The 19204-nt window shown below is 39.2% G+C and overlaps 2 protein-coding genes across 2 annotated transcripts; one reads left to right on the top strand and one right to left on the bottom strand.

Moving 5' to 3' along the window:
• The first annotated feature begins 280 nt into the window (after positions 1–280).
• etfdh (electron transfer flavoprotein dehydrogenase) lies at positions 281–12360 on the top strand. Its single transcript, XM_023279865.3, has 13 exons — positions 281–461; positions 1116–1274; positions 1920–2149; positions 2860–2941; positions 3752–3870; positions 4157–4234; positions 4525–4671; positions 4940–5080; positions 6115–6258; positions 7829–7997; positions 8908–9090; positions 9562–9783; positions 11612–12360. Exons 1-13 carry the CDS (start codon positions 431–433, stop codon positions 11773–11775), a joined length of 1869 nt encoding a protein of 622 aa, XP_023135633.1. The 5' UTR covers positions 281–430; the 3' UTR covers positions 11776–12360.
• ppid (peptidylprolyl isomerase D) lies at positions 12297–18802 on the bottom strand. The gene is made up of 10 exons (XM_023279866.3): positions 18618–18802; positions 17550–17690; positions 16722–16828; positions 16398–16586; positions 15835–15957; positions 15145–15251; positions 14715–14856; positions 13958–14044; positions 13564–13606; positions 12297–12848 (listed from the first exon to the last, which is right to left on the bottom strand). Exons 1-10 carry the CDS (start codon positions 18700–18702, stop codon positions 12760–12762), a joined length of 1113 nt encoding a protein of 370 aa, XP_023135634.2. The 5' UTR covers positions 18703–18802; the 3' UTR covers positions 12297–12759.
• Positions 18803–19204: the final 402 nt, after the last annotated feature.

Raw genomic sequence — 19204 nt, 5'->3', positions numbered from 1 at the left:
AAGAAATTGTGGCTTGGTTCAAACTGGATTAACCCCAGACAAGGAACATTTAGGACGTGGACAGTGGCCTGTGAAGACACCCACGTCACTCCTTCAGTATATCACCCGAGCTCTACACTCAACCTGGCTGTACAGTCTATGGTATTTACAGTAGTTCTGACGCTGGGACAAGTGTACAGATCTACACATGCGCAGTTACACCTCTCCCAAGTAAACGGAAACGCCGCCGCAGCGCAACTCTTGAGGCTCCGCAGCGTGTGTGTTATGAGACGTATTTTGTAAGGTGTCTCGGCTCAGCGTTTGTTTGCCGACCGTGGAGGGTTACACAAGCCGTGCACAGTCAACGAAGTGAGCACACAAGAGGCCCACTTCGGCTCATTTTGACACAAACGCCGCTGTCTGCTAGTGACTTTGCACTAGCGGACACAGAATGTTCCCAGCTAGCAGATACTCATGTCAAGGTACGTCCTGCTAATAGCACGTTAGCTCATACATTTCGACCCTACCGCTACTTTACTTAAGCAGCAGGCTTGTCAGCTGTCGTGAATGCTTGCTTTAATATTGACCAGAGGTTCAAGTGCTGAATAGTTTTGTCTAAATGTGTTTTTGGACTTTCCCCCGAAATGCTAACATTAGCATTTGTTTAGCGTCAAGCTAATATGTAGGTGAAAGTTGAAGCAGTATGTAGGTCACTTGAACAGTGCCCTTGGCTTGCTCTAAATAGTATATTTTAGAAATGTACTTGCGTTTTTAGTGACTTAAAGTTGCTTCGAAAGTTAATTAAAGTGCTTGCGATGCGAAAGGGAGGTTTGTTCGCAGCCTTGTGCTTATCTTAGCACTAAGCAAACACTGCTAGCTGGCCTGGGTCCACTGCTGCAACCTAGCAGTGACAGCTGTTGAACAGTATGTGAACCGTTTGTGGAGATATAAAGTTCTCAGAAGTGTCCCTGCTACTCGCGATGACCTACTTGTACTCGTAAGATTGTATATATCGTTTCTGTTTTCCATTGGAAACACAATCAAGCTGAGGTACAGCAGTTTAACTCACTATAGATAGTTGTATTCCCACCAATTACTGGTCTTGAATTGGATTTTTTTTTTTCTCTCTCTTGCAGCCCACAGATGTATTAGGGCCTTGAAAACGGTACCAACAGAACATACTGCCCCTCAGCTGTACACAACACTACACAGAAGGACATGCTCTTCATTGTCAACACCCCGCATCACTACACACTACACTATCCACCCTCGAGATAAAGATCCAAGATGGGAAGGTAAGAAACTGTTTAGAGTTATTATGAAATTCTGAATTCTAAGTGTCTGGACTGGTTCTATTTTGCTACCATTGACCACTGCTTCCCTCGCACACTTGATAGGACTAATATTTTTTTGTACCCTGATCTGCTTTGTGCCAATTGGTCCAAGAATGACCATCTTCACCGGAACGTCCAATCCTAGTTAGAGCTAGAGATTGTGATGAGGAGGTATTGTGTCTTCATTGAATGCCATACGTAATTTTTTCCCCTGTCAATTATGACATTTGTGGTCAGTTTTCTGTGTACTTGCCTCCACCCTTTATACACAGACAAGGTGCATCCTTGAAATATTAAGACAAAGACATGCAGATGTACCTGTTCTTTAGAGCAACCAATTCTTCTTTGCAAAGTTTTACTATATCGCTACATATGTGATGAAAAACTGGATGTCACAGCTTAGTTTCAGCTTAACTAAAGGAAACCAGAGATTGCTGCTTTCAAGCACATAGCAGAACACATCCTGACATTTGCTGGTTGTCTGTTAGAGTACATTAAGCCTGTTGCAGAGAATATTTAAGACTGAGTCAGATCGGAGTGGGTTATTTTTAATGTGTCATGTATATGCCCTGGATATTTCTTCCTTAATTGTTGGTGTAATCCAAGGTGTCGAAATGGAAAGATTTGCCGACGAGGCAGATGTGGTGATCGTAGGTGGAGGCCCAGCCGGTCTGTCGGCAGCCATTCGACTGAAGCAGCTAGCCAACGAGCATGAGAAGGAGTTGAGAGTGTGCCTTGTGGAAAAGGCCTCCCAGATTGGAGCTCACACTCTGTCAGGGGCCTGTCTGGAGCCCAGTGCCATCAACGAGCTCTTTCCTGATTGGAAGGAACGAGGGGTAAGGGTCCTACTCAACATTTCTTTTTTGTGAGTTTAGTGTATAGATTAATAGAGATTAACAAATATGCCCTTGATTGCATAAAGGGATTGTTATATCAGGTGTTGTTGTACATTGTGTAATATATTAGATTATGTGACTGTGTGTCAGCAATGCTGTATTTAACACAACTGCATACTGTTACTTGGTATATATTGCTCACTAATATATGCATACACTCACTGGATATAGGTGTATGAACTTGTATGTATTGGTGTTTTATCTTGCAGAGTGTCTTTTAATTGTAACAGTTTTTACAATTATATAACTGTATTATATATTCAAAATAATACACAAAAATCCTTGGGAGTCATACGCTTATCAACACACGTAGCGCTTTATCAATAACAAATGGTGCCACCATGGTCTGCAGCCCAAAAATGTTCATCGTGGGACTTTATCCACACTATGTACCCAATGTACTGTTTGCATTTAGGCTTTCAATAACGTTTCACTGGTCTCTTCCCACTTTCACTCAGTTTCACTTACCAGCCAGACTTGACCAGACCCTGACCTGCTGTAGCTATCCAGTTATAGAACTCTCATCATTCTGCTGCTAAAGTTGTATTTTTTTCAACTTTAAGCCACTGTTATAAAGCAATTTCCCTGTGAGGATTCATAATTAATAAATAACACTTTGATTCAGATTTTTCTCCATTTTCTTACCTCAGGCACCTCTGCATACTCCAGTGACTGAAGATGTGTTCAGTATTTTAACAGAGAAACACAGAATTCCTGTCCCCATGTTGCCAGGTAAAAGCCTTTTTATTAATCTTTTATTTTTTTGTTGTCATTTTTTTTCTCCATCCCATGAATGATTTTTCTGACAGGTCCTCCGAATGAAATTGAATTTGCAAAAGACCAAACCATTCTTCAAGCCAAGCTTGAGTTCAGTACTCTCTGTGAAATAGATTTTTTTTTTTTTTTTTTTAAATGTTGTTGCTGTTGTCGTCATCATTGCTGTTACTTCATATGGTACCATAAAAAGTGTGACAGTCACACACAAGAACAGCAGGAATTTGTATAACCGCTGAAACCATATTTTGCACCGTGTTAAGTGCATCCTAAATTGCAGCATTATGATTTGCTGATTGCATTGTTTCAAATCGTAACGTCAATTTGAAAGCAATTTTTTATTAACGCCTGGACTGCCAAAATGTGCAAAGGAGAGAACTTACAGTTGGGCAACTTAACTGACTTTTTCCAATTATATATTTGGAATTACAAATACAGATTGTCGATATACAGATCCGTCTTTTAGAATCGGTGATGTGAACATATAAACATATCAAAAATCAGCATCACTGTATTTTTTTTAATAAGTAAGAACTGCTGCATATAGAAACAAGGAAAAATAACGATATATACTTAGATTAAAGTGAAATCTTAACATGTTAAAAAACAGGTTGCATAGTCTCTACTTGGTGCCATTGTTGTCTGTGGGTTTGCACTGAGATCTTTCAGTCTGAGGGTTGTCTTTCAAACCTGTTGGCTAGCTTGTTGATAAAACCCTGGAACATGTGCTTTGCTGACTTCATGTGTGATTTTACTCACTGGCTATAGGCCTGCCCATGCAGAACCATGGGAACTACATTGTAAGGCTGGGGAACTTTGTGCGCTGGCTGGGTGAGCAGGCAGAGGAGCTTGGAGTGGAGCTGTATCCTGGTTATGCTGCAGCTGAGGTGAGACCAGCTTTGAATATCTTCGATGTGCTGCGTGACAATTTGCATGCAAATTTTTTGTCCTCCTCAATTTGTCTTTATTCGTCATTTGTTCGTGAAACACCCGAGTCAACACTGTTGCCGTATCACTGTAGGTTAACCAGTGTTAGTAGATGTGTTGATTATGCCAACAATGGCAGTAATAAAAAGAACCATGCCCCTCTTTATTCTTAATTTGATTTAACTAAACCTATATACAGTCCCTTTCTCAACTCTAGATATTAACTGTTTTCTGAATTACTTTAAGGTTTTATTTCATGAAGATGGAAGTGTGAAAGGAATTGCCACCAATGATGTAGGCATCGCCAAGGATGGTTCACCAAAGGTAATGTACAGTAGAAAGTCTATTCATGGATACTACTCTGCCTTTTAGCTTTCGAGCCTGGCATGATGATTTTAAAAATATTAGGCTATACTTCTCTTATTCACATGAAAAGCTTGTGTACAACAGATCTTTTGAAAGAAAAGGCTGTTGTTATGAGGCATGATATTTATTCATATAGGACAAATTATAGTATTATTGGCATTTTTAGTTCATCATTTACCAACTGTTATATTTCAGTGGCTTCTCTGTCATTAAATATATTTATGCACCCTGTTCCTCTATTGCTTCAGGATGTTTTTGAGAGGGGAATGGAACTCCATGCTAAAGTCACTATGTTTGGAGAGGGTTGTCATGGCCACTTGGCGAAGCAGCTTTACAAGAAATTCAACCTGCGTGAGAATTGTGAACCGCAGACCTACGCCATCGGCCTAAAGGAGGTAAATAACGTTCAGCCTACATCAGTCTAATACCGTGTACAGACTGGGTCACTCGCTTCGTGTCATAAATTTTGTTTGTCGTAAATCTTGTTTGACTCATAATTCATAGTGACCCTGATAAAGGCAGTTGCTGTAATGTTCTTCCCTCCTCATGTCCTGTTTGTGTCTGCACTGGCGCTAATCAAATAATGTAAAAAAAAAAAAAAAAAATAAGATTGAAGAAAGAAACATACCCCAGGTTTGATAACCTTTGCCTGCCTCTCTGAAGGTATGGATGATTGATGAGAAGAAGTGGAGGCCAGGCAGAGTGGAGCATTCTGTGGGTTGGCCACTGAACAGACACACATATGGAGGATCTTTCCTGTATCACCTGAATGAAGGAGAGCCTCTAGTCGCCTTGGGCTTTGTGGTGAGTGTCTTTGTATAATTCTGCCATTATATAAATAAATGTGACAGCTGGATGTTATGCATGCAGTAAATATCCTCTGGATGATTATTGAGCTTCTCATTAAATAGGCAAGTCTAGGCAGTTTTACATTTGTAGTTGAAGAATTGCAGAGTGAGAATAAGTACATATTTAGTGTGTGCAGTATTTGCTATGCGTATGTTTTAAAATACATTGCATATGTCTTAACATTGTATTCACAATCCCCCCTTAATAACAAAGTAAAAACGTGACATTTCTAAATTCATCTCATTGTAATTTGAAAGCATCACTGAGAGTGTGAAAGCTTTAAACCTTCTCATTTATGCCTCTACCCTACAATTCTGCACACATGGACTGGGAGAGTTCCTGCTGCTGTAATTTGTGGATTCCCTGGAGCTCTGTCAGACTGGATGGGGAAACGTTGATGAAATCTCCACTGATGATTAATTGAGTTCAGTTCTGCAGTATTTGCACTGAACCATTTCCTTGAAGCCACTCTAATTTTGTCCTGATTGTGTCCTTCTGTTCAGTCATTAAACAAAAAGTCTCGGTATGCCCTGTTATTACTACATGCACCTTTGGATCTCTAACATCTGACAAGGTGACCTCACAGGACAACGTCTTTGATTTTTGCTCAGACATTCACTGTGATTGACCTGATAAAAATGACAGGTTCATGCTAATTTACTGTAGGTGACTTTCAAGAAAGTTACACTAAGAATGATGGAGGTTTGTATCGTCAAAACCAACAGGTACTGATAATAAGTATGTTTGTAATTTTGGTTTCAGGGAATGTGGACATGGATAGATATTTCATTGATGCATGGCAAAAGAGTTGATCCATTTTAATTCACCACTACAGTAAATAAAGAATATAAATAAAAATAAATGGATTTATTTTGTTAGCTACAGTAGCTGAATTGAATGATCAAACTTTTTTCCAGTCTGCATTTTCCTATTAGGTTAACTTTTTGTGTGACTTTCCAATTAAACTGTGAATTTTCTTCTCTCCTCAGGTTGGTCTAGACTACTCCAACCCTTACTTGAGCCCCTTCAGAGAGTTCCAGCGTTGGAAACACCACCCTTTTGTAGCTCCCACACTAGAGGGAGGCAACAGAATTGCTTATGGAGCCAGGGCCCTGAATGAGGGAGGAATACAGGTATGTCTGTACACTGCACAATTACACTATCAAAAAGAAAAATTGTACGGCATAACTTGAGCTGATAACATTTCTCTGTTGTTAAACAGCTATTTGCAATGTCATATATAGCATCCCAAACCCAAAAACTGACCTAATCAAAATGCCCACAGAGTTCAAATGCATCCATGTCACTGGGAATATCACTGACTTCACTACACTTGCCGGTTTCCCTACAGGGGTTTTTTAAGTTCAGTCTTTTTACATATTTAATTAAAGCTATCAGAAGAATGGTAAATGGTGATTCAGATTTACCGAGCAAGCAAATTAAAGTTGTTGCCTCATAACAACAACAACAGTAAAAATCAAAGATGTGCACTGAAATGGTCTGCACTAACTTTTGTGTTTGGTTTATTTATTGTACACATCAAAACATTTGTGATCCTGTAATTTCATTAGTTTGAATTTTCTACTTGTGGTTCTACTTCGTTCTCAATCAGTCAGCCACTGCTCATTTACATAGAAAGGTCAGTTGAGGTAGTTTGGGCGTCTGCTGGATTCCTCTCTGAAGCATGTAATAGTAGAAATAATGTACTGAAAATGGAATATCATCAATTTTTTTTTTTAAATGCACCGAAACTGATGTTAAAATTCAAAATAGAAAACCTGACCAGTAGCATAATAACATTTCCTGACAGATAATTATAGTAACAATTTTACCAATATTGTAGCAGTTTTCATGTGGGTATTTTTTTTCACCAAGCTGACATTGAAAGCAACATAATAACCCCTTTTGTTTACGTCAGGTGTCACGTAGGTGTTCTCAATGCTTAATGTATACTCCTTTCAAAATTAACTGTTTCCCAGCGTTGCTTGGCAACATTGCAGTTGTTTTCATGACACATTGCTTTCTTGGAAATCTGTGATATTAAGAGAGACAGGTACAGTTTGCTGCTCAGAAGCTAAACTAACCTGGAAGTCTGGATCCTACCATCTGGTGGTCTTATTAGGAGGATGTCTTTTACTCATTCAATCAGACCAGGGCTATGTCCGCACCAATACATTTTCATTTTAAAATGCTTAACTTCTGCGATGTTTACGAGTAGTGGCCACATTACTCCAGACTTTTAGGACCCCTAAAACAGAGCTTGTAGAAACACTGTGGATCCTGTTTTAGTTTGAAAACTAAAAACGTCTAAGCTCAATTGGTTTGGGAACGGAGGAGTTTGTAGGTCACTTTACTGCTTTAGGTTCTGTTCATGTTCCTCTGGTCAGTATTTAGTGTTGCAAAGGGAGATGTGCTAATAGGGGAAGGCCGGGAAGTGCTGTTGCCATGTCCTTGGTTTGGAATAATGTGGATGATGCATGTCAAAGCAACATCCATGTGAACTGCAAGACCCACAGTTTCACAGCAAAGCATTGTAATTTAGTGAGATGATCGATGTTATACCCTTGACCTGTTGGTGGTTTTAATGTTCTGGCAGGTCGGTGTATCTGACCAGCGCACAGCTGTTTGAACAGTGAATAAGTTTAAGGTCTTAAAGTAGAACACAAGAAAGTTCAAAATGAACTCTTTCTTGTTCCTTTCTAGTCTCTCCCAAAGCTGACTTTCCCTGGAGGGCTGCTGATTGGCTGCAGCCCTGGTTTCATGAATGTCCCGAAGATCAAAGGCACCCACACGGCTATGAAGAGTGGCATGTTGGCTGCTGAGGCCATTTTCCCCAAAGTCACAGCAGAGAGCCTGGATTCAGAGACAGCAGGTACAGATATTAGTTGTTAGTAGTTGTCTCCATTTGATTTCATTTACTCCATAACATGGTACAGCTCATAAAAGCTCACGCAGTCAAATTCAGAAACCACACTAAACAAAGACACACCGTTAAAGATGAAATGAGGACACATGCTTTGTCCTCATGTTGCACGTACATCAATCAAAGACCTGCAGCGCAGATACAAGTGTCAGGGTCAACGGTTCTAAGAATCATGAGTCACTTTCAGAAAGGACAGTCTGCCTTGAGAATGAGCTGTCACAGGTTCAGTGTCACCAACAGGGAAATGAAATACAGTGTCAGGTATGATAAATACTTTGAAATGGCAACAGAATATGACATTTCTCTGCAGCACTGTGGTGACTTAGTTTAAAAAGGTTTTTTTGTTGAAAATGTTTGCTTATTTATGCTTATTCTCCATAGCACAATGACAAAGTAACAATGTCCATATTCTGAAAAGGAAAAGCAGACTTCTCTATTCTTATAGTGTCTGCTTATCAAAATTGCTTTACTCCTAATGATATTGTACTTGAGGGAGCTTCAGTTTTTATATTGAAGTGGTCCACCTCTAAAACATATGCAATCACACTCATTTAATTTAGGTACTTTCAGTGTAAAGTTGTGCTGCTCGAAACATTACAAACTGTTTTAGCAGATTGTGTGTCTTAATTAGATAAGGAAAGTCCATGAGCACCATTTGGAACTATTTTCATAGGGGCTACTTAGAATGGTAAATGTAAAACTCCACAGTGTTGGAAATTTGGTGAGATGCAGTCACTCCTCAGAAAGGTCAGGATCTATTAAAGTTTTGTAACAAAAAAGGCCAGAAAATGGCAGATGGCCACAGCAGAGCAGAAAAGAAGTTATAACCTTTTGATAAATGATTTTTTAATCCTATTAGGACTCCATGTACCTGAGTATGCCGAGGCATTAAAGAATTCTTGGGTGTGGAAGGAGCTGTACGCAGTGAGAAACATCAGGCCGTCCTTCCATAATTACTTTGGCCTGTATGGTGGCATGGTCTACACTGGGATTTTCTACTGGATTTTGAGAGGAAAAGAGCCTTGGACACTCAAACACTGTGGTGAGTATTGGAGAAAACAAGCACTGGTGAACACTCAAATATTTGTTTGGATTTTTATTGTGTATCTTGAAAATTGTGACAAAGTTCTGTAGTTAAAAGTAGAGAGAGGAGGATCTAAATATCATTTAGAAAGAACTCGTGGATAATTACTATAATGAGGAGGCAGTGAAATTAAAAAAACAGAAGAAAATGGAAGGTGTATAATTTCAACTATTTACTCTATTAATTTCAAGATTAACAAGACTGCTAATATAGTATATAGCATGAGGAAAAATCTAGGTTGCATCTGTGATCTTAGGTGAATGTATAAAGAATATTACATGCACAATGAGGCAGAATGTTTTTATTATGGATGGTTCTCAGCGGTAACCACACAATGCAAGTGGTTTCTCTTAAGGTGAGGTCTGAGTTCACCTTATCGTAGCAGAGAAAATCAACATTTCATGACCAGCTGTGCCCAATCTGTCTCAGGCTTGGACGCAAACCAGCTGAAACCAGCTAAAGATTGTACACCAATTGATTATCCCAAGCCCGACGGTAAGATAAGCTTCGACCTGCTCTCCTCTGTGGCTCTGAGTGGCACCAATCACGAGGGAGACCAGCCCGCCCACCTGACCTTAAAGGATGACAGCGTCCCGGTCGCAAGGAACTTGGCCATTTATGATGGGCCTGAGCAACGCTTCTGCCCTGCAGGTAACGCCATCATTGCATCTTAAGAGCTTTACCACACACAATCTGTCTGAGTGCAGATAAGAGTTAATCTTTTCCACATACTATTTCAGGACACTGAATTCTCTGCTGTGTTGCATATAAACCGACACCAATATTTAAGGTGCAAGTGACCCCAGTCGTGTAAACATCACAAGACGTATAACTTGATATCATACGGTGGACAAAATTATGGCAGGGTAGATTCAGATCTAATCCTTGTTGCCTAGACCATGAACAGGAGATTAGTCTCCAAGAATTTAAGCATTTTTGCCAAGCAAGACTTCTAATTTTTCAGCCTTGCGCTTGTACTATAGTAAACATAAGATATTTTTTTCTATGTTCTGATATAAAAATTAAGTAGGTAATCAATAACCAGGTATTTCAGCGCTACAGTTAAGAAATAGGTGATGATGAGTATGACTCCAAAAAATGTAGAATGAATCAGTTTGTTACTCATTGATTTTCCAACACAGTTGCTGCCTATCAGATGTTATTGTCTGTCCAAAAAGTCAACGGTCCTTTTGTTTTGAGACAGTTTTCTATAGATGGTCCCTGTTGTGTTCTCACGTCTAGCAAAGTATTAAAAAGATAATTTAAAAAAAAAATAAAAATTAAGTTGTGACCAGCCTTTCATGCGCACTCTACAGTAAACAACTGCCATAAAGGAGTAAACATCAGTTTTAAAAACAAGCATTTTAAATTCAAATGCGGTGATTTCAGTAACGGTAGATGTTTGAGTGTGTATGTGTGTGCTTCTTAAGCCGGGCAGACTTTACAGTCTCAGGCTGCTGGATGTGTTTATCTTATTCTGAGTGCAGCAAAACTCGTTATTCTGTCAGACACGGCGCTTATTTAATTCCCTGGACACTTTGAAACTTATTGGTGTGTGGTCTGTGACCAGTTAATGTGGACACAACAAAGCTAAATGCAGCACAGCAGCTGGGCTCTTTGTGGCCCACACAGGTGAGCCGAACAGAGCCGGGGAGATTGCATAAAGCAAGCCAGCAATTAGTGGCTCTGTAAACATTGCAGCTCTGGGTCAGAAAGGTTAATAATTTTTATAAATGGCTGTGGGGATAGCATTGCTTCCCGGCATAATTCAACACTTTTACAGAAATTCATAAACAGTGACTGTCAAAGCAGTAGCTCTATTTAAACCAGGTACATTTTCTACCCTTCTGAGGAAGTAACTTATTCTTTTAAGTCTCAAGGATGCATTTATTGCTTTCCACTCTTTTAAAGTCACACAGTGTCATCATCAGTAGGCTAATGAGGCTGCCTTTGTTACTGGTATGTTGCTGAAAAGTTGACTAACCATGTTTTCTGTCAGGCTGTACCGATTATATTTCCCCTTGGTGACATTTGTGGAAGAAACCAAGACTACGTAAAAGCAGTAAAGACTTGACAGAAAGCAGAAGACTGATTCACCTATAGTGTTGCTACCCGGTTTCAAAAGATTTCATTTTACCACTGTGCAAAATGGAAATACAAATCACAGCCGTACTATCAAGAAATATTTTCCATAATGCAAATGGTATCACAGTGCTAGCTGCTGTGCAGTTTAGGAACATGTCATAATTTTTCTGCCTCAGGTAAAAAATATTGTCCAAATCAAGTTTTGACAGAAATGCATCGAACACTCAAGCAGCTGCCAAGTTGTCTTTAGTAAAGTTAGAACTAACTCATTCCAAAACGATGTTATCAGTAGGTTATCATCTGTTCCATCCATAATGGAAGACAATGTGGTTTTCTTGTTCCTCTCAAGTTAATGGAAACATTCCTAAGCTTTGTGTGTTTTTGACACTTCCAGGTGTGTACGAGTACGTTCCCCTAGAAACTGGAGATGGGATGAGATTGCAGATAAACGCTCAGAATTGTGTCCACTGTAAGACCTGCGACATCAAGGACCCAAGCCAAAACATCAACTGGGTAGTGCCAGAGGGCGGCGGAGGACCAGCCTACAATGGCATGTGAATGTCTTGAGGGTTTTTTTTTGTTTGTTTTTTTCTACCTTTTGCCTTGAAAGATAATTAATGTAAGTCACATTGAGGATTACAGTAATTGCCAGTATATGGTAAATGTGCCTACGTATCAAACTTAAAATACGGTGTAGCTGTTTTAGGGTACAAGAAAATCTGCAAGAACAGTAATGAAAAATGAAACTGCATTTTGTGCTAGATGTTAATTCTTATGTTACACACTGGGGTATGAAGCTTAAGAGTTTTGAAACCCATGCAGAATACAGGACCATGTAGAACTGAAGACATCACTGCAGTATGGACATTTAATACTTTAAAGTTGCTCATGTTTTAATGGTTCCGTTTTTGGCCTACTTTGTTAATATATTTGCTTCAAAATCTTCTAATTGAACAAGTTCTTAAATTACAGTTTACTTCCGCATTGCTGGCGGGATATTTTGATGGCATTTATTCCACACAGTATTGTATATATGATAGTATATATATGATAATGCCACAGCAATGAGTAAAAAACACTTGACGGGTATCCTTTGCTTTATTGACCCCTGTAAAAAACATAAATAAAAACAAATGGATGAAATTTATGTGACCAAGGGCACTGTATCAAAACCCCTTCCATGAAATGGTCCAATATACACAACTTTGCTTTGCTAAATTTCTCCAAAACCCCACAATAAAAGCTCCATGTTAACCTTGTTTTTCAGCACAGTGAAATCAGCCATGCATTAGACAAACACTCCAAACTATTCATTACAGTGAAAACACTTGTTAGAATAAAGACAGCTCAAAAATTCTGACAGTTGTTACCTCGCAAGGAGAGGTGGTGAGAAATGTGCCCACTTGAAAACATTAAAGGACCGTCAAACGAAAATACCGTACATTTTCACCTGGTTACAGACTCGTCATCTGATTAAGTGCAGCTTCCACTGTAGCGATAACTTCAAATATCGATGAATGGTAATACATTGCATCTTTCGGTTCACGCAAACATTTTGGCATAGATTTTCTTCTCTTTCTCCTTCTCTTCCTGGATTTTAAGTTGGACTCTCTTCATTTCATTGCTGATAGCTGTGGAAAGAAGGTTGTTTAACTTGGTTTGTCTGGCAAGAAACTGATCTAGTTATTGAGTTTGTAATGGATAATGTTTCACTTCAAGTATTACATTTTTGAACATTGTTTTGAGTGCCCACTTTGCCACATTTTGTCTGTACACTGAATTTTATTTGAAAAGACGGCATGCTCCTAAAGGCACAAAGAATATAACACACTGATAGCTGCTATCACCGAGCCTGCAGCCACTGAGCATGCAGCACTGTCAAAAAGCATAGAATTGTTCAGAGAGCTCAGTTCCACCCAGTATACTCAATCTTTTACATTTGGGCAGGGATATTACAGCCAAGACAACTCTCCCCCTAAAATATGAACTGATTACAGTTGGCACCCTATTAACAAAGCAAAATTTATCAAAGTAACTGATTCATTATTGTCCTGCAACTGATCTCTAATGGATAACTTAATTTCCTCCATAAAGTCTAATTAGAAGGAACACCAAACATTACGGGAAAAACAAGACATTTTCCAGCAGCCCTTGGATGATTTTTCTTCATGAGTCTGCATACTTAGTTTGAATAATGCATGTGAATATGCATGAAATGTTTCAACAATCTAAATATGCAAATGTGGGAGATGGAGGAAAATATTTGCTGTGTTCTCAACATGACAACAAAGCACAGCATGGCTCTGGGTAAAAGCTTAATGAAAAAAATATTGAAGGCGGCCTCACCTTTGTCTTCTGGAGCTATTCCCTGAGCTTTCTTCAGATCAGTCTGTCAAACAAGAAGCACAGAAAACAACTTGGTAAGTAAAACTGCCCTGAAAATCAATGCAATTGGATTCTGCTGCCTCTAAACGGCACATGCAAGTATTTAAGATGTGTTGCATCCATCTGTTAACTCAAAACTTTAACAATGATTTATTTTCTGGTATCTTTTCTACAAACTATTTACAAGAGTCCTGTGTTGTTGATACTGGAAGAAACCATGAGATGATCCACATGTGTAGAGACAATGTGTCCATTTTGAGTTGATGTGCAGTATCCAAAACAAAAGGCTCTCAGTCTTTGATCATTTAATTTCTGGACAACCACTTAGAAGATAGAGGTGCTTTGTGGATGTTACCATGGCTTTGCTGTATTCCTTTAACCCCTGCCAGGCCTGGGCCCTCCGGAAAAGTGCCTTAGTGTTCGCTTGGCTTAGCTCGAGAGCCTGTAAGACAACGAAAAAGAAATCTTATTGTCCTTGAATGTCTTGCTAAAGTTGTCACTATTCTTTCATGAAGGTATTTAAAGGGTGTCACAGATTAGGATTTATTGAACATGCATTTTAACATGAATTCATTTTGGGGGAAGTTGCCTTAATTTTGTCAAAGATAGTAAATGCATGAACAGGTTACATTGCATACTTAAAATGAATAATTCACTATTTTTGGGAAATTCATGTAATTGCTTTATCTCTGCTGGTTGGCTTGCAGCCCCACCGTGACAACAAAAGTTCAGGATGTCACTGCTGCCAGACAGTCTGGTACATAACAACCCAAGCTAATGATAGAACATGTTAGGTAATGATTGGTAAAGGTTAAAGGGAGGTGGATGTTACTACCTTTGGACAGAACCAGTCTAGTTGTTTGCTAGTTTCCAGCCTGTAAGCTAAGCTAACCAGCTGTTGGAGGTACTTTCAAATTGACTGTTCAGACATAACGGTCATGTCAACACACTCAAACATAATCATGTTTGTCGTTTTACAGTAGTGGGAAGATGTATATTCTTAGCATGTGGAGCCTAGAGGGGTACATGAGCTGTAAACCCCAACAATTCTAAAGAACTACCACTTTGACAGTGTGTAATGTGTTAGTTTGCTTTCATGTGGCTCATGTCACCTCATTGCAGCTGTCCAGAGCATCCTGCCAAAGCTGCATCTTCAGTTTGCAGGCGGCCGTGTTGAGGAAACAGCTGAGTGCTGTGGGCTCCAGCTTCTGCTGTGCTTCCTCCTCCAGGATATCTCCACTCACCTCCAAGTACCTGGTAAATATTTCCATCCTTTTGGTTGTTAAAATGACATTTTTTTTTTTTTTTTTTTTAATTTTATTTTTTTTTTTTTTACACTTTTTGAAATATATGCACCTGAACCTATATACAACAAATGGCCCTTATCATATTATGTGAATTTCCAATACTGGGTGAATTAAACATTAACTTTAGTTGGATGATTTGAAATAATCTATTTTAATTGTTTCTAACATGCTTACTTTTCACTCAATGAAGGCATTCGTGACAGAAAAAAAAAAAAAATCCCTTCCAGTGCATTACCTGAGAGCTTTACTATATTTGTTGACTGCACCTTTCCAGTCTTGATTCTTAAACAGGTTGTTTCCAATATTCTTCATATCTTCAGCCACAGACAGAACTTTGTCAACCTGAGAGGAAGTACAGGGGTGAGTGACACTGGTGACTTCAGCTCTATTTTCTTCATTTTGAAAACACGATTGCTGGTATTTTTTTGTTTTTAAAACTTGGATCTTATTTTTGTAGTTTCAGCCACAATTTCTTAATTAACAAAATGTTGCTCAGAGCACAAGTTGAGGTCTGGGAACAAAAAGAAATTATTAACAAACAACAGTCTCCTGGGAAATAAACTAAATTGTTCAGACAGGTTATAAACAATAAGTTTCGCCAGCCCTTCTAAACCACATTATTTTATAGTAAAACTGAAAGTAAGCACACCCAAAATGTCAGGAACAATTGATCATCCCTTATTATTGGGGACAAACCCTTGAATTAGTTTAGTAACCGTTTCCTCCTGCTTCCAATTCTTGCCGGGCTAAACACGTCCTGCATCTTCATATTGAAATTTGCATTTGTCTTCTTGCCAGATTTCGTGTTAGACAGAAAGCATGCAATGTTTCTAAAATTGCCACAATGGTTTTTGCAGAACTGTCTGACGCTATCTGCCAAAGTTAACCCGTGTCCTACAAGATGAAAGACCTCGCTGATGCTTACATCTTTAAAGTCGATGTCGGAGTCCTCGGGGTAGTCTGGGTGGGCGTCTCCTGTTCCATCGTTTGGTGCAGCACCCCAGCTGTCCCCGTCCTTATGTTCACCGCAGTCAGCTATGACACATGGCTGCCAAGGAAGACGTAAGTGGAAACTTTAGACAGAATGGCATTATATATTTATATATAGCTCAGAAAGTTCTCACGGGGCTAATGCAATAGTTTTCCATCAGTGCGTCATGTTAACACTGTGTTCATAAACAATGCATGCTTTGGAGGTGGTTTTTATGACTTCAAAAGGTTTATTTGAGCTAGCAACTAAATCAGAAATGTATACGAGAACTTAATTGTAATTTTGCTGCTCACTACAACACCATGATCCAACCTCTGCCCCGCTTACTGAGGGTTTTTAATTTCCTCTGCATATGTTTAAAGTCTTAGCATGGGAAAAAAATCTCTGATATATAGACAATAGAAGTCTGTATCAATCATTACTTCTCTAAGAATATGTGTTAGCTTCTGCCAAATCATAAATGTCTTTGTATGAAAAGAAACTTGAGCGTTTTCTACCTTTACAGGGGCGTCCTCTGTAGTATCCATGGACTCCAGCATTTTCACAACCCCCATCCCTTTCAACACGTGTCCAAAAATCACATGCTTTCCATCTAAGTGCGGCGTAGGGACGGTAGTGATGAAGAACTGCGAGCCGTTGGTGTTCGGCCCAGCGTTGGCCATGCTCAGCAGACCCACCCTATCATGCTGCAGGGAGAGGAGTGAAGACAAAATTATCATCAATGTACCCTAACCCCGCAACACAACAGACAAAGAAAACCACACAATTCTCTAAGCTCTCCTGCAGTGGAGTTGCACAATGGGGCTTGTTGGGTATTTTACCTTGTAGTGGAAGTTTTCATCCTCAAACTTCTCCCCGTAGATGCTCTCGCCTCCTGTGCCATTATGGTTGGAGAAGTCACCTCCTTGGATCATGAACTTCTTGATGACTGACAAAAACAAATGTGCAGTCAAATTACTCTTCAACATCAATCAGACAGTAAGCAATGCTTGAGGCTTCCTAACTTGAAAGAATCAATTACCCTCCTGAAATCCATATTTCTACTTCATACTATTTAAATACTGCACTGTCTCATGAGTGCATGTTTTGCATAAACAAGTATGTATTTTGCAGCATTCTGCTCGTCTGTTTGAGTGTTCTTTGGACATAGCTGGGACAATTTCTAAGACCTTTGTACTGTATATTTGCAGATCAGATTACATGAACATTTTCACTCATCAGTTTGAAATTCAGCCACACAAGTTGCGCTATTTGAACTCACATTTTGCATACTTGCTCAGTGTTGGGGCTAAACAAGCATTTGAAATCAAACTGAAATTGTAATATGAGCAAAATCACAGGAAGGTAAATGTATCCCATTACAAATAAAGCATTGTGGTGCTGCAGAGATGCCCAGTGCAACAAATAATGTTCTCCAGACATAAAGCCACAGCAAAAATCACATCATCCTTGTCATATTGGATAAAATGACTATTCCCACTAAACTTGGGGCTCTTATTGTAGCTGTAGTAACTAAGTAATTGTACATCCTCCAACTCTCTCAAAGCACTACATGTTCTTTCCTGCTATTTAACTATTAACTAAAGCTATTCAAGGTGTTCCTCCAAAACTAAACCGTCACAATATTTGAAAGTGTGAAGGCTGCTTACTTCTGTGGAACGGGCATCCTTTGAAGTGCAGCGGCTTCCCGGTCGATTTGCCAATGCCTTTCTCTCCGGTGCAGAGTGCTCGGAAGTTTTCGGCAGTCTTAGGGGTGATATCAGCAAAGAGCTCCAAAACAATTCGTCCAGCTGCGGACAGAGGACAGTTCAATCGGACATTAATGTGCACGTTGTTACACATTTTGAATGACTAAACCAACTAAAGTGGGTGACCAAGCTAGCACAGATTTAGTTTTAACACATGGGATAAGATACAACTTTATTAATCCTGAAGGAAATTCATGTGCCAGATATTGCCCATACAAAAAAGACAATAACGAGAATAAATGCAGTGCTGAATAAAAAATAAGTACGCTGAAAGAAGACTTGAACAGAACAGTAAGGAGGTATCAAAGTATAAAAATAATATTGCACATGAAAGTTAAATTTTGCACCTGAAATTAAAATAATACACACAAACTTAGTATATTTCACTTCATAATGGAGTACGACACATGAAATTTAAATAGTGCATGACCAATAACAGGTAATAATTGTGGTTTAGTATCTTTAATAGATAAACTGGGGCAGGATATGAAGGTTTCCAGGCGCAACCATTAAACAATCTAGAAATAAAATGTAATCACCAGAATGGACCAAGCTACAGTAAAATACAGTATGCTGGCATCAATAAATTACATGAGCAAACACTGGAAAACATACAAACATGATTAGCAAATGTTCTGACTGTGAAGACTAGCTATGAGAGGACACGTTAGATTGAGGACATTCACAATTCTCACTCGACTAAACAACCACACGTGGTTAATGAATTCACATGACAAGCTTTGTAGATATCCGACTCCCAGCGAACTCGCATTAAAAACTAAATAAGCTCTTGCAAATATCTCCATTTCCCAAAAGAGCATATTTCCAGAAGGTAACCTCTCTGGTCTGAGGTGTATAAATCAGTTAGCAGAAGTCACTGGAACGTGACAGGGCGATGCTAAGCTAACGAGGCTAACGGTTAAAGTGGCCCCGAAAAAAGCCGAACGTTAAAATTCACGGCGTCCTGACCTGGTTCTCCGTCCACGTCCACGTCGAAGAAGACACGGGGGTTTTCGGGGTTAGAAGGCTTGTCGGACGGCGCTGAGTGAGACATTTCAACGACAAAGCGGACACTTGTTCACGCTAAACCTAGCAAAAACCCGGCCGGTGCAGTAGAGCAGCTTACACGGGATGAATGGACATACAGTTGCACTTCAAAATAAAAGCCCACTCGTGAATGTCCGTTAGAGCGAATCACCAGTAACACAAAAAATAAGCCATACATGTGAGTCTGGGATCTTAAAAGACAAGAACAGAAATAAAAGCTACAAAATTTCCCCTTGAAGTCAAACTATAACTGAAGGGTAGTTGTGGGTCAGTCCGATTTTCAGAATAAAAGTCACATTAAAGTCAACAAAGGTTAACATGGCTTGTATAATCATCATAGCAGTTTTTGAAACAAAAATTAATATAACTACTTTTACTATGAAGGTGAAAGCAAAAATTCATGTCAACCTCAACAACTGAGTGTTAAATAATACTCACAGTTTTATTAATCACAGTAATGCATATGTTACAAAACAGTATATTACTATAGTAGATACACTGCTTATTGT

This window comes from Amphiprion ocellaris, chromosome 13 (assembly GCF_022539595.1).
Source record: "Amphiprion ocellaris isolate individual 3 ecotype Okinawa chromosome 13, ASM2253959v1, whole genome shotgun sequence".
Lineage (NCBI taxonomy): Eukaryota > Metazoa > Chordata > Actinopteri > Pomacentridae > Amphiprion > Amphiprion ocellaris.
The sequence above is the reverse complement of the archived record's forward strand: the minus strand, read 5'-3'. Positions and strand labels throughout refer to the sequence as shown.

What these genes read in the sequence shown, in the direction of transcription:
- etfdh (XM_023279865.3), top strand. Translation starts at nt 431, where the DNA reads ATGTTCCCAGCTAGCAGATACTCATGTCAAG. An exon ending in TAGCAGATACTCATGTCAAG is followed by an intron (nt 462 to 1,115) that starts GTACGTCCTGCT and finishes TCTCTCTTGCAG; the next exon opens with CCCACAGATGTATTAGGGCC. An exon ending in CCAAGGATGGTTCACCAAAG is followed by an intron (nt 4,235 to 4,524) that starts GTAATGTACAGT and finishes CTATTGCTTCAG; the next exon opens with GATGTTTTTGAGAGGGGAAT.
- ppid (XM_023279866.3), bottom strand. Translation starts at nt 18,702, where the DNA reads ATGTCTCACTCAGCGCCGTCCGACAAGCCTTCTAACCCCGAAAACCCC. An exon ending in AGGATGCCCGTTCCACAGAA is followed by an intron (nt 16,829 to 17,549) that starts GTAAGCAGCCTT and finishes TGTTTTTGTCAG; the next exon opens with TCATCAAGAAGTTCATGATC. An exon ending in CCGACATCGACTTTAAAGAT is followed by an intron (nt 15,252 to 15,834) that starts GTAAGCATCAGC and finishes ACTTCCTCTCAG; the next exon opens with GTTGACAAAGTTCTGTCTGT.